We start from the raw sequence: 13615 nt of genomic DNA, 5'->3' as shown, positions 1-13615 counted from the left end.
ACAGTCAATCTCCATCTATATATCCATTTTATTTTGGTCTATAATCACATCCTGCAGCCAATGAGGAAAACATATCACTAAAATGATTATACTTTCTCAATCAGAATAAGTGAAAATTGACATAATTATATTACGTTATCTTGCAGTAACTTCATGATCATCACATGCAAAATTGCAACCATATACAGTGATTTGATAAGGGTGGAAAGATATTGTTTAAGCAAGGAGAAGATGAAGTAAAGGAATGTGAATGATGCATGTTGAAGGAAATATTATGACATCATTGGTATATGATGTCAGGGTACTAATAAATTAGGTTTATGGTCGAGAATTTCTGAGTGGTTTGCCGTGGTTTACTAACCCATGTTGAAAGCATATTCTTGGCCGGCCTTGAGCAAGGAGACAATGAGCAAAGAGACACATCCACCACTCAATTCTAGACCAGAATGGATAATGTATTCACATAGACACATCATACACCAATGCACACTCACCCTCTTTGATCATTTATAGTTTTATACTAATATAACATTCACCTAAACATAAACAAAATGCAACATACCCCATTCTGAACAAAACACAAACAGGGGCAAAGCCTGAGCATGTATGCTTAATGAAGTCCTTATTAAGTCTGTATTAGAAAGGCCCCCAAACTCTATATATAAGTATCTTGATTGTTGTAAAAGCAAACCAACTACGCTCAAGAGGATGATGATGAGAGAAATGTGGTTGTGGCCTCAACTGGGCTCACTGGGCTCAGTGCTGGCAAGTATGATGTTTGCTTATGCCATGTTTCACCGATACTTTCCCTATCAACTTCGGAGCCATATTCAAAGATATACCTTAAAATGGTTTGGCTATGTGTACCCTCATCCAAATTTCCTTTGATGAATATGCCGGCGAGTTGCACAAGCGCAGTGAAGTGTTCACAGCCATCCAAAGCTACCTCAGCACCAAGTCGTCTACAGAAGCAAAACGGCTCAAAGCAAGAGAAGTCAAGGGTAGCAAGTCTCTAGTGCTTGTCATGGATGACAATGAAGAGGTGACTGATGAATTCCAAGGCATTAAGCTCTGGTGGGCTTCCAGGAAAAGCGCACCTAGGCAATCTTCATCATTTCCTTTCTATACTCAGTCTGATGAGAAGAGACGTTATAAGCTCACATTCCATAGACGCCACAGGGACATAATCACGGGGTCTTATCTTGACCATGTGAGAAAAGAAGGGAAGGCAATAGCAGTGAGTCATAGGCAATGGAAGCTTTACATTAACAATCCTGCTTCTGGATACAAAACGAGGAAATGGAGCTCTGCAGCCTTTGATCACCCAGCAACATTTGAGAGCATAGCAATGGAGCCAAAAAAGAAAGAGGAAATCATCAATGACCTCATGGAGTTCAGCAACGGGAAGGAGTACTATGCAAAAATCGGGAAACCTTGGAAGCGAGGTTATCTTCTGTATGGGCCACCAGGCACTGGTAAGTCCACCATGATTGCTGCCATGTCTAACCTCATGAACTATGATGTTTATGATCTTGAGTTGACGACAGTGAAGAGCAACACTGATCTGAGGAAGTTGCTGATTGACACACCAAGTAAGGCTATTATGTGATCGAGGACATTGATTGCTCACTTGATCTTACGAGCCAACGAAAGAAGAAGAAGGAAAACGATGAAGAACATAAAGAAAAAAAGGATCCAACTCGTAAAATTAGGGAAGGAGAAGAAAGCAAAGAAAGCCAGGTTACTTTGTCTGGGCTATTGAACTTCATTGATGGTATTTGGGCAGCTTGCGGGGGTGAAAGAATCATTGTGTTTACCACTAATTATGTGGAGAAACTTGATCCTGCACTGATAAGGAGAGGAAGGATGGACAAGCATATCAAATTGTCTTAATGTTGCTATGAAGCATTCAAAGTGCTTGCAAGGAACTACTTGAATTTAGATTCACATGAATTGTTCGGAAGCATTGAACCTTTGTTGGGGGAGACCAACATGACTCCAGCTGATGTGGCAGAGAACTTGATGCCTAAATCTAATGTAGAGGATGCCTAAATCTCTTGTTTGAAGAAATTGATTGAAGCTCTAGAGATTGCAAAGGAGGAGGCAAGAGTGAAGGCTGAGGAAGAAGCAAGCAAGAAGGCAGTTAAGGATGCAAAAGTGAACACAAAGAAATAAGCAAAATTGAAGGCAGAGAAAACAGAGGAGTCTGCTAAAGATGAAGAGAAATGTATCGGAATATCAGCTAAACAAGATGTGAAAGAAAATGGAGTAATTGAAAATGAGGAAAAGAGTTGAATTATCTGCATAACTACAACCTCCTGTTCCATTATCCATCCTGATCACTGTGTCTTTTCCAATGTTTAATAAGAATCATGTAATGGAGTTGTTTAACATTTTTCATAGCAATGATCATTTTTATGTTTTTGTTTCTCTGATTAAAATTTTATGTTGCATGGATTCACTCTAGGTCTCTAGTGCCAGTAAAAATTGAAAAACTTTTATATGAAATGCAGAGGTAGAATGCAAAAGCTTCATAGTTTAAGCAACTTTTAACCCTACAGGGCTAGTTAGATAGGAAATTAAGTCCACAAAGCAAGCTACAGGGTTTTAGTATTATTAGAGCCTATGATTTCAGAATGGGGAATCTCTAGAGGCTAGAGAGCTTACCATGAATGACCACAAGGATAGGGAAACCCACGTTCACTTTCAATTATTCAATCTCCATCTATCCCTCTCTTTATGTTTTGGTGAATTATCTCCATCTGTCCTGCAGTCAATGAGCAAAAGTACTATTATTGCTGCTAGCTCAAATTAAGGACAAATCAGCTTGGCAGTAATTCACTTTTTTAATAAACGCATGCACACCAGTATGATCATCACATGCATTTATAAATAGTTAAATACAGTGACAGTGATAAGGGTGGGATGTCTATTAAGCAAAACTGAGCAATCCACCATTTCCTCAATTTATAGTCTGGTGAAATCTGGAATACACATGTGCCCATATTGTATTGGATTCCCTAAGACCATAGAAGAGTGAATCTGTGGAGGAACCTGTATCATTCAGTAAGGAGAAGAAGAGTTCAAGAAAGAATGTGCATGATGTTGAAATGAAAGATTATGACATCATTAGGATATGATGTCATGGTCCTCATAATTTTCAGTACCTTTCCAGGGAGTTTCCTAGTAATTTACAGTTGGTTTACTTGACCCAATTTGCAACCAAAGGAGTCCACATAGCCTTTGCCGACCCTAAAGCATGTAGACAAATCCACCAGTCAATTCTACACCAGAGTGCTTATTGTATTCACACAAAAACAACCCACACCGACTCACCCTCTCCCTTTTTCCTACAAAACAATAGAACTTTCACCTAAACATTCACAAAACTGCAACACACCCCATTCTAAACAAAAACACGCAAGCACTGACGACTCAAAGTTGAAGCATGTATGCTCCAGCAGACATGTTTGCTCATCTAGGTTCCACAATAGGTGCCTTGGTGTTTGTGTGGACAATCTTTCAACAATTTTTTCCTTACCAAGTTCGAAACCACATCGAAAAATACTCACAGAGATTGGTGGGTTATGTCTATCCTTACATCCAAATTACCTTCAATGAGTTGACAGGAGAGCGTCTGATGCGCAGTGAGGCCTATTCCGCCATTGAGAACTACTTGAGCTCCAAGTCTTCAACGCAAGCTAAGCGGCTCAAGGGTGATATCAAGAACAACCAGTCTCTTGTTCTGAGCATGGATGACCATGAAGAAGTTGCTGATGAGTTTAAAGGAGTCCAAGTCTGGTGGGCTTCTGGTAAGAACATATCAAAATCTCAGACATTTTCTTACATCCCAGTTAATGATGAGAAAAGGTACTACAAGCTCACTTTTCACAAAAGAAAGAGGGATCTCATAATTGGGCCTTACTTGGCTCATGTTTTGAAAGAGGGTAATGCTATCAAAGTGAGGAACAGGCAAAGGAAGCTTTATACTAATAATGGGTCACACTGGAGCCATGTGGTTTTTGAGCACCCAGCAACATTTCAGACACTAGCTATGGAGCCAGAGAAGAAGAAGGACATCATTGAGGACTTGACGGCATTTAGCAAAGCTGAAGAGTTCTATACAAGAATTGGGAGAGCTTGGAAAAGAGGGTATTTGTTTAAGGATAAGTAAATTGACAGAGAGAGAGAGAGATAATAGAGATTAAGTGTGTCTTTCATTTCATTCAAAGGAGGTATTTATAGGGATACATTTTGAAGTAAATAATGATACAACTTGATGGCATCTTCAATTGTAGCCTCTCCTTGTGGCTTCTTCATTTGCAGCTTCACATTGTGGTTGTGATGATGATGATTGCCACACTTGTTCCCCATTGGCATAAAGATTGACTCACAAATCATTATACCTAAAATACCTATCTTATACATGACATAGACATTTTATACTATGAACAATACAACATGTTTCATATATACTACAACACTCCCCCTTGGATATTTCATGTTGATAGTATTTGTCTAAGCCGTGCGCTTCGAAATTGCCTCGTTAAAAACCTTGCCAAGTAATAAAACCCTGTGGGAAAAAACAACCTTGGTCGAAGGAGAAAAAGAGTGCAATGCGCATTGAGTGTGGAGTTTGTTTCTAGATACTCCCCCTGATTTAGACTCCCCCTGAAGATCATGAGAGTTCGGATAATCTTCTTAATCCGATACTCTTCACATGTTTCTCGAAAGGGGTTTTTGGTAACGACTTAGTAAATAAGTCCGCTACATTATCCTCTGATCGGATTTGATTTACTTCAATGTTTAGAAGTGTTTGCTGTTGCTGATTGTAGAAGAATTTCGGTGATATATGTTTAGTATTGTCACCCTTGATAAAACCTAATTTCATTTGCTCAATACAAGCTGCATTATCTTCGTAAATGCATGTAGGTTTATCTGTGGTTAACTTCAAACCACAAGTTCCTCGAATGTGTCTATTTATAGACCTTAGCCATATGCATTCACGCACAGCTTCATGTAGAGCAATAATCTCTGCATGATTTGAGGAAGTAGCGACAAGTGTCTGTTTTGTAGATCTCCAAGATATCGCCGTGCTTCCCATGGTAAAGACATAACCTGTTTGGGAGCGACCTTTATGAGGGTCAGAGAGATACCCTGCATCAGCAAAGCCCATCAAAACATTATTTTTATTTTGATGGAGGGGAGGAGGAGAACGTCGGTCACCATGGATGGTGTTGCCGACGTCTGTATTACGGAAGGTGGCTTTTTGCCTCATAGGGTCTGATCCCAATCTTCCGTCTTTTATTTTCTCTCTGTAGGGATAAAACAAGCCCATATCAATCGTACCTTTTAAGTATCGAAAGATTGTCTTTATGCCAATCCAATGGCGGCGTGTTGGCGCAGAACTATGTCGAGCTAACAAGTTCACTGCGAATGAGATATCTGGTCTTGTGCATTGTGCTAAATACAATAATGCGCCTATCGCACTTAGATAGGGTACTTCAGCCTCTAATAATTCTTCGTCCTCATCCTTTGGACGAAACGGATCTTTTGTGGGCTCAAGACTTCGGCCGATCATGGGAGTACTTACAGGCTTTGCTTTATCTTCATTAAAGCGCCTTAGTAATTTTTGAGTATATGCTGACTGATGGATCATAATCCCATCACTACGGTGCTCGAGTTCTATTCCGAGGCAAAACCGTGTTTTCCCAAGATCTTTCATCTCAAACTCGGATTCCAAATATTTAGCAGTTTCCTTTAACTCATCTAGAGTTCCAATTAGGTTCATGTCATCGACATAAACTGCTACAATTGCAAATCCGGAACTTGTTCTTTTAATGAACACGCAAGGGCATATTTCATTGTTAATATATCCCTTTCCAATCAAGTAGTCACTTAGACGGTTATACCACATCCGTCCGGATTGTTTCAATCCATATAGTGAGCGTCTTAATTTTATTGAAAACGCGCTCCGTGGTTTAGAGCCACTTGATTTTGGTAATTGAAGTCCATCAGGAACCTTCATATATATCTCTGAATCTAGATCCCCATAGAGATATGCTGTAATTACATCCATAAGCTGCATGTCAAGTTTTTCGGAAACTACCAAACTGACAAGGTAGCGGAACGTTATAATGTCCATTACGGGAGAGTATGTCTCCTCGTAGTCGATTCCAGGGCGTTGTGAGAAACCTTGCGCCACGAGGCGGGCTTTATATCTCATCACCTCATTTTTCTCATTACGTTTTCTAACAAAGACCCATTTATGGCCAACAGGCTTTATATTTGGTGGTGTCAGCATTATAGGCCCAAATACCTGTCTCTTTGTTAGTGAATCCAATTCAGTCTGGATCGCATTTTTCCATTTAGGCCAATCCGCTCTTCGTTGACATTCTTCAACAGAGCGAGGTTCGATATCATCATATTCTATGATTCCTTTTGCAACATGATATGCAAACGCATCATCAATTGCCATAGAATTTCTATCCATCATCTCATATACATTATTGTAATTTATGGAGATTTCTCTATTCTCTGGAGTTGGTTCTGACATTGGAGCGTCCCCCAATGGTGTCTCTTGGACATAACCATAATCCGGAATATTCTCGTGGGATGGATTATTCATATCTATGATTAATGGATTATTATTTTGTGCCAAATTCGCCTTCTTTCTTGGGCGAGAATCCATCGAACCTATAGGTCTCCCGCGCTTCCTGGCAGGAGCCGTGGGCCTAGCCAATGTGTCACCCATAGAGGGAACGTTGGCGCCATTCTCATGTATTTTTGAGACGGCATTATGTCTTTTAGGGACATCAATCCTTGCAGGTGTATTTGCAGCAGGTATGTGTGATCTTGTCACTTTAGCGATATCAGAAAACGCATCAGGCATCGATTCTGCTACGTTCTGAAGATCGAGAATTCTCTGCACTTCTTTTTCAGATTGTGCAGTTCGGGGATCAAGATGAGACAAAGTGGGGACAAACCACGACAATTCTTGTCCTTTTTGTTGAACATTAGTTATGTTCATGTCTCCCCCTAAAGACGGGAAGACTGTCTCATCAAAGTGACAATCCGCAAATCTAGCGGTAAATAGATCACCTGTCAAGGGTTCTATGTAGCGGATTATGGTTGGAGAGTCATAGCCAACATAAAGGCCTAATCGTCTTTGAGGACCCATTTTAGTGCGCTGTGGTGGCGCAATTGGCACATAGACTGCACACCCAAATATGCGTAAATGTGAGACATTAGGCTCATACCCAGTCACCATCTGGGATGCAGAAAAAGGTTGGGTGGCAGTGGGCCTTAGACGAATAAGCACAGCTGCATGTAATATTGCATAGCCCCAAGCAGAAATAGGGAGATTGGTGCGCATAACCAATGCCCTAGCAACCATTTGAAGTCTTTTAATGGCAGCTTCTGCGAGACCATTTTGGGTATGTACATGAGGGACAGGGTGTTCAACCTCGATCCCAATGGACATGCAATAATCATCAAAAGTTTTTGATGTAAACTCCCCAGCATTGTCAAGACGAATTGACTTAATAGGATGATCAGGGTGGTGAGCCCTTAACTTAATGATTTGTGCTAGGAGTTTAGCAAATGCAGCATTTCTTGTGGATAAGAGCACGACATGTGACCAACGTGTCGATGCATCAACCAACACCATAAAATATCTAAATGGTCCGCAAGTTGGATGGATAGGTCCACAGATATCACCTTGTATTCTTTGCAAGAATGGTATATTTTCTTTAATGTCTTTTGCATAGGATGGTCTCGATCCTACTTTTGCTAAAGAGCAAGCTTTGCAAAACGAATGATATGCTTTAGAAGTAATTCTTTGAACCTCTTTTTGGTTCGTATTCCTCTTTGTTTTAAAGAATGGATGTCCGTGTGAAGTTTTTAATATACGGATCATCATATCACGACCTGGGTGTCCCAAACGGTCGTGCCAAAGCCTGTATGTGTCGGAATCCCATAAATTTTCATTCATGACATGGTTGGATTCAATGACTCTAATAGTGGTTGCGTACAATCCACTAGAGCGACACATGAGTTTCTCTAATACTCGTGTATTTCCGTAGTTATTAGAGGTGATGTAAAGGAACTCTTGTCCATTCTCACAATGTGTTTTCACATGAAGATCATTGGCTCTTATATCTTTAAAACTTAATAGGGTTCTTCCAGCCCTTGGAGCATATAAAGCTTCGGCGACATTAATATTTGTGCCATTCGGCAATAGAAATTGAGCTGGTCCACGACCATGAATCAATTTAGATGGTCCTGCCATCGTGGTCACTGAAGATTGACTAGGCGTCATCCATAAGAATAATTGCCTATGTCGTAATATAGTATGTGTGGTGCCACTATCTAGAAGGCATTCCAATTCTCCCGGAGACATACTGAAAAATAAAGTTCGGAATATTAACACATGTCAATGACATTGATAATGCGATACTTTATTAATAGGGAAAATAGTCAATGATTACATCAAAGTTTCCAAAGTTTATTCCAATATAAAATCAAACTTTATACAAATTGTAATTGCTCAATCCGTTTGGTAATTTCAATAAAATATGACCAGGTAAGTATAGAGATGTTGGTGGAGCGAGGCTCGCTTAAGTACCATGATCTCAATTACTTGCCTAGACATCATACTTCATTGAGTACGCCACATAAGAAAGAGTCAATACAATTGTTATTTGACTAAGGCACATTTGCCGTTTTATTGGAAAACAGAAAAGACTATTTTAATCAAAGTCTGCGGCATCCTCGTGCTCTTCATTTCCAGCTTTGAAGTCTTTTATGGTGAGAATTACATCTTCACCATCATCTTTTTCAGCAAGGTGAGCTTCTTGCTCCCTCATTTCCCTGTACTCCTTGTAGCTTGCAGCTAGTTGTGTACTTGCTTGGCATTGCTTAAACCAATGCTCGATTGATCCACACCTATGACACACGTCATTGTGGTTGACTTTCTTTATTTGAGGTGCACGTTGTGGATATTCCCTAGGCGGGTTGTTGCTGCTACTACCACGGCGTATTATGCGACCTCCACGGCCCATAGTGTTACGGCCCATGGTGTTGTTATATTCTCCTCTCCCACGTGTGGATTTGCCACCACGTGTGCCCGCTCCAAAGTTGCGGTTTCCTTCCTTATTGGGGCGGTTGTATGGACCCATGCGTCCGTCATGTCCCTTGTTAGGGTATACATGCCCCTTATTAGTAGGGTACCGCTCCTTGCGCCCTTTCTTGGGTGCATTATAATTCGCCTCACGAACGCTTTTGGTTCCTACGGGCCTTGAATTATAATTCTTTACAAGGATATTGTCGTGCTTCTCATCTACCGACAAAATATTGATAAGTTCATTGAACTTAGTAAGTCGTCCAGCATTATATTCAGTGCGATATTGCTTTGATAGTATAATTGCTGCGACGGGGAAGGTGGAGAGAGTCTTCTCAATCAGTTCTTCTTCTGTGAGAGGTTTTTCACAGAACTTCAGCATGGCTCTTAGCCGAAGAGCTTCTGAATTGTATTCAGCAACAGACTTGAAGTCGGAGAAGCGTAAATTGTTCCATTGAATCTTCAAGTCAGGGAGGAGGGAATCTTGGATATTATCAAAGCGCTCTTCTAGCGCTACCCATAGTTCCCTTGCATCTTTGATGGACATATACTCCAATCTGAGTGCTTTGTCCATATGGCGTCGCATCAAGATAATTGCTTGTGCATGCTTTATGGGTGTTCGTTGGAACACAAGGCCCGCGTTTGGTGCCTGGATTATGGGCAATATCCCTTTTGATGTGAGATGGTTCTCAACGTCGGTTCTCCAACTATGGTAATCCGAACCAGTTGAGTCAAGGATTTGAAAATCGAGTCTAGGTTCATTCGACATCCTTGAAATATAAGAAAAAGATGTATTAGTTTCGGAGTTTAAAACTTCCACGAAATAATAAGATTTCCGAGCTATGCTACCAAGAAATCAATATTTGGATTAGACCGAAACAATGATGTTTAATAGGGTCATAAATCGATGCTTGCGGACGCTCTTAGTCCGAATATTATGAACACTCTTAGTTCATTGACTACGAACGCTCTTAGTTCGTTTAGCGTGAATTTCTATAATTCCGCTTTTTAATTGTAAGTTCCCAAAAAGAAAAAGGAGGAGAAAAAATAAATAAATAAGACTCAAAAGCGGGAACTTTTAGTAAAGAATACCTTGAAATAGTGTTGTCGGAAATGACCGAAAAAGTTGCCCAAGAATAGCCGGAAAAGTCACCGGAAGTGGCCGGAAAAGTCGCCGGAAAAGTGTCGGAAAGTTGCCGGAAAATTGTCCGAAAGTCGCCGGAAAAGTGTCCGGAAGTCGCCGAAAAGTTGCCGGAAAAGTGTCCGAAAAGTCGCCGGAAAAGTGTCCGGAAGTCGCCGGAAAAGTTGCCGGAAAAGTGTCCGAAAAGTCGCCGGAAAAGTTGTCGGAAAGTCGTGTCGACAGATGCTCGGCAGCAACTCGGCAGCTGCTAGGCAGCAGCTCGGCAGCTGCTAGGCAGCAGCTCGGCAGGTGCTGTGCAGGGTGGCTCGGCAGCTGCTCGGCAGCTTCTCGGCAGGAGCTAGGCAGGGGCTCGGCAGGCCTTCGGCAGCAGCTCGGCAGGTCCCTTCGACAGGTATCGACAGCTGCTCGGCAGGTCTTCGGCAGCAGCTCGGCAGATCCTCGGCAGGTGCTAGGCAGGCCTTCTGCGCAGCTGCTCGGCAGGACTCGGCAGCAGCTCGGCAGGACTCGACAGCGGTTCGGCAGCGGTTCAGATCTTCCGGCAGCCGGTTCGAGCGGTTTCCGGCCGGTTCTGGGGGTTCTGAAACCGGTTCTGGGCTTCTGGAATCAAGGGCTTTGATATGAGCTAGGGTTTGGAGGTTTTTTGTAAGTTTGAGAAAATGGCTTCGATTGGATTATGAACTACCTCCTCTCTTCTCAACTTCGATCCTAATTCTAGAGCAATTTCGTGCTGATAACGTGTTTAAGGATAAGTAAATTGACAGAGAGAGAGAGAGATAATAGAGATTAAGTGTGTCTTTCATTTCATTCAAAGGAGGTATTTATAGGGATACATTTTGAAGTAAATAATGATACAACTTGATGGCATCTTCAATTGTAGCCTCTCCTTGTGGCTTCTTCATTTGCAGCTTCACATTGTGGTTGTGATGATGATGATTGCCACACTTGTTCCCCATTGGCATAAAGATTGACTCACAAATCATTATACCTAAAATACCTATCTTATACATGACATAGACATTTTATACTATGAACAATACAACATGTTTCATATATACTACAACAGTATTTACTTTATGGCCCTCCAGGTACTGGGAAATCCACAATGATTGCTGCCATGGCCAATCTCTTGGGGTATGATCTCTATGATCTTGAATTGACTGCAGTCAAGGACAACACTGAGTTGAGGAGGCTGCTGATCGAAACATCAAGCAAGTCGATCATCGTAATCGAAGACATTGATTGCTCACTTGATCTCACAGGCCAAAGGAGGAAGCAGAGAAAGGACAGAGGGGATGATCAGGAAGAGAAGGATCCAAGGGAGAAGGTTCCTAAAGAAGAAAGGGAAAGCAAGCCTAGTCAGGTCACTCTTTCTGGGCTTCTGAATTTCATTGATGGGTTGTGGTCAGCTTGTAGAGGAGAGAGGCTCATAGTATTCACAACTAATCATGTTGAAAAACTTGATGCAGCATTGATTCGAAAGGGAAGGATGGACAAGCATATAGAATTGTCATATTGTAACTTTGAATCATTCAAGGTGTTGGCTAGGAACTACCTCAAGGTTGAATCACACACTCTGTTTCCCACAATCTGTGATTTGCTGGCTGAAGTTAATATGACTCCAGCTGATGTAGCAGAGCATTTGATGCCCAAGACACTTTCTGGGGATGTTGAAATCTGCCTGAAGAATTTGATCCAAGCTCTTGAGGCTGAGAAAGAGAAGAAACCATCAACTCAAGTGGAAGCAAAAGATCAGGACAATGAGTCATCTGATAAGAAATAAAGGGTTTTGTCTCGTGTAAGTTTGAGCTGTACCTATGATACTGTAACCAACTCCACATTTGAGTTTTCATAAACCAAGTTTTCATAAGCCAATCAAATTCATCTCATTTATAAGGTAAAAGTCAAATCTTGCATCCCCATTTCTATATACAGATCATCTATGCTCTCTATACAGATGACTTAACAAGTTTATGCCTACACCAACAGTGGTGTCATTTGTTTGAGCAAGGGTAACAGTTAAGACTCGTATTCTCTCATAATCTCTAAATCTAATGACCCACCCTGTTCATTTGAAATTGTTTTTGTGGTTTCTTCCATTTCCACCCAATAATAATAATCACAGGCCACAGCTACTAAAAAGTTTCCATTAGGTGATTGAGTATATCATTTTCTCAGGCTATATAGCTGTGCATCAGTATGCATCTGAAAAAGAGGTCTCACTACTTCAAAAAATTAATATTAACAAATACTTCTTCAAATTCTCATGTCTGCTTATGAAAAATAGAGAATCCAAAATTAGGTCATTGTTGTGGACTTGTGGTACTTGATAGTGATACATTTGACTAAAGGGCTACTGAGATCGAGCCTCTGGGTCCTCCAGAGAGACTATAGAGTCTGCAATCTCTACGGAGACTAGGGTCCAAGTCTCTGTAAATCTTGTAAGGTCGGCAAGCCTATTTACCTATGGAATTCTTAGGTTCGTCCTCTCAAGACTTGACAATATCATCGAATGCTGGCATGGAGGACTTTAACCTATCAAAACTGACATAATAATTATATTCAGAGGCCGTGTCATTCCTGGTTTACTACTAGAAAGTTCGACGACATGACAATGGGAATGGGATAGCTAAACACTATGATCTGAAGGCATTAACACATTGAATTACAAGATTACTCATAATAATGAACCTGAAAGGACCAATGAAAATTCCAATTACAGTGCGTATTGCTCAACACTGGTTAATCCATACATGTCTATAGAACCTATGTGATCTGAGATTCTGAAAACAAATTTGCCTGGCCGAAAATATGTTTACCTTTTGGCCTCTGTTAGGAAGTTGACGGGTTGCCCTGTTCCACACTAGCATTGCGAATCAACACAGGGGGCACACGTGATTCACTCCAATGAACATGAATGATGAATGAATGGGCTTCTAGCCTTCTAGGTCTTTGACAAGTTTTATTAAATAGCCCCGCAATTTATTAAAAAACGTACCGTTCGATGATCGACACGTGAGAGCTTTTGGCAACCAAAGCTTCTATCTTTGACAGACGAGGCCAAGCTTCAACCTTTGACAACGGAGGCCCCCCCAACAGGTAATCGTCGTTTTGAAGATGCTCCGGTTCTTTTTCGTCTATGATTGCTCTATCTGCATGTGTCTGTTTTTCCCAAATGCCAACTTACTAGACAACAATCACAACATTGTTCCTGTGTTGTGTTATGGTACTTCTTAGCCGAAACCAAACCCTTTACTATTTGGCAGATTCAAATTCCAACTTTGTGATGGTTCGAGTGATTGCTTGATACTTTGCTTCACGTACACTCTTTTATATCAGTGTGTGGAAAGTGGAAG

The 13615-nt window shown here is 41.1% G+C and overlaps 1 protein-coding gene and 1 pseudogene across 1 annotated transcript; both read left to right on the top strand.

Moving 5' to 3' along the window:
- The first annotated feature begins 753 nt into the window (after positions 1 to 753).
- LOC112188982 lies at positions 754 to 2295 on the top strand (annotated as a pseudogene).
- Positions 2296 to 3349: 1054 nt separating this feature from the next.
- On the top strand, positions 3350 to 12050 carry LOC112188985 (AAA-ATPase ASD, mitochondrial). Its single transcript, XM_024328236.2, has 2 exons — positions 3350 to 4152; positions 11325 to 12050. The coding sequence occupies exons 1-2, from the start codon at positions 3449 to 3451 to the stop codon at positions 12040 to 12042; spliced, it is 1422 nt and encodes a 473-aa protein (XP_024184004.1). The 5' UTR covers positions 3350 to 3448; the 3' UTR covers positions 12043 to 12050.
- Positions 12051 to 13615: the final 1565 nt, after the last annotated feature.

Source organism: Rosa chinensis, chromosome 2 (assembly GCF_002994745.2).
Source record: "Rosa chinensis cultivar Old Blush chromosome 2, RchiOBHm-V2, whole genome shotgun sequence".
Taxonomy (NCBI): domain Eukaryota; kingdom Viridiplantae; phylum Streptophyta; class Magnoliopsida; order Rosales; family Rosaceae; genus Rosa; species Rosa chinensis.
The sequence above is the reverse complement of the archived record's forward strand: the minus strand, read 5'-3'. Positions and strand labels throughout refer to the sequence as shown.

Bases quoted from the DNA above. Each gene is read 5' to 3' on its own strand.
- LOC112188985 (XM_024328236.2), top strand. From the start codon at position 3,449: ATGTATGCTCCAGCAGACATGTTTGCTCATCTAGGTTCCACAATAGGT. The intron at 4,153-11,324 runs GTATTTGTTTAA...TATACTACAACA, and splicing joins GGGAGAGCTTGGAAAAGAGG to GTATTTACTTTATGGCCCTC.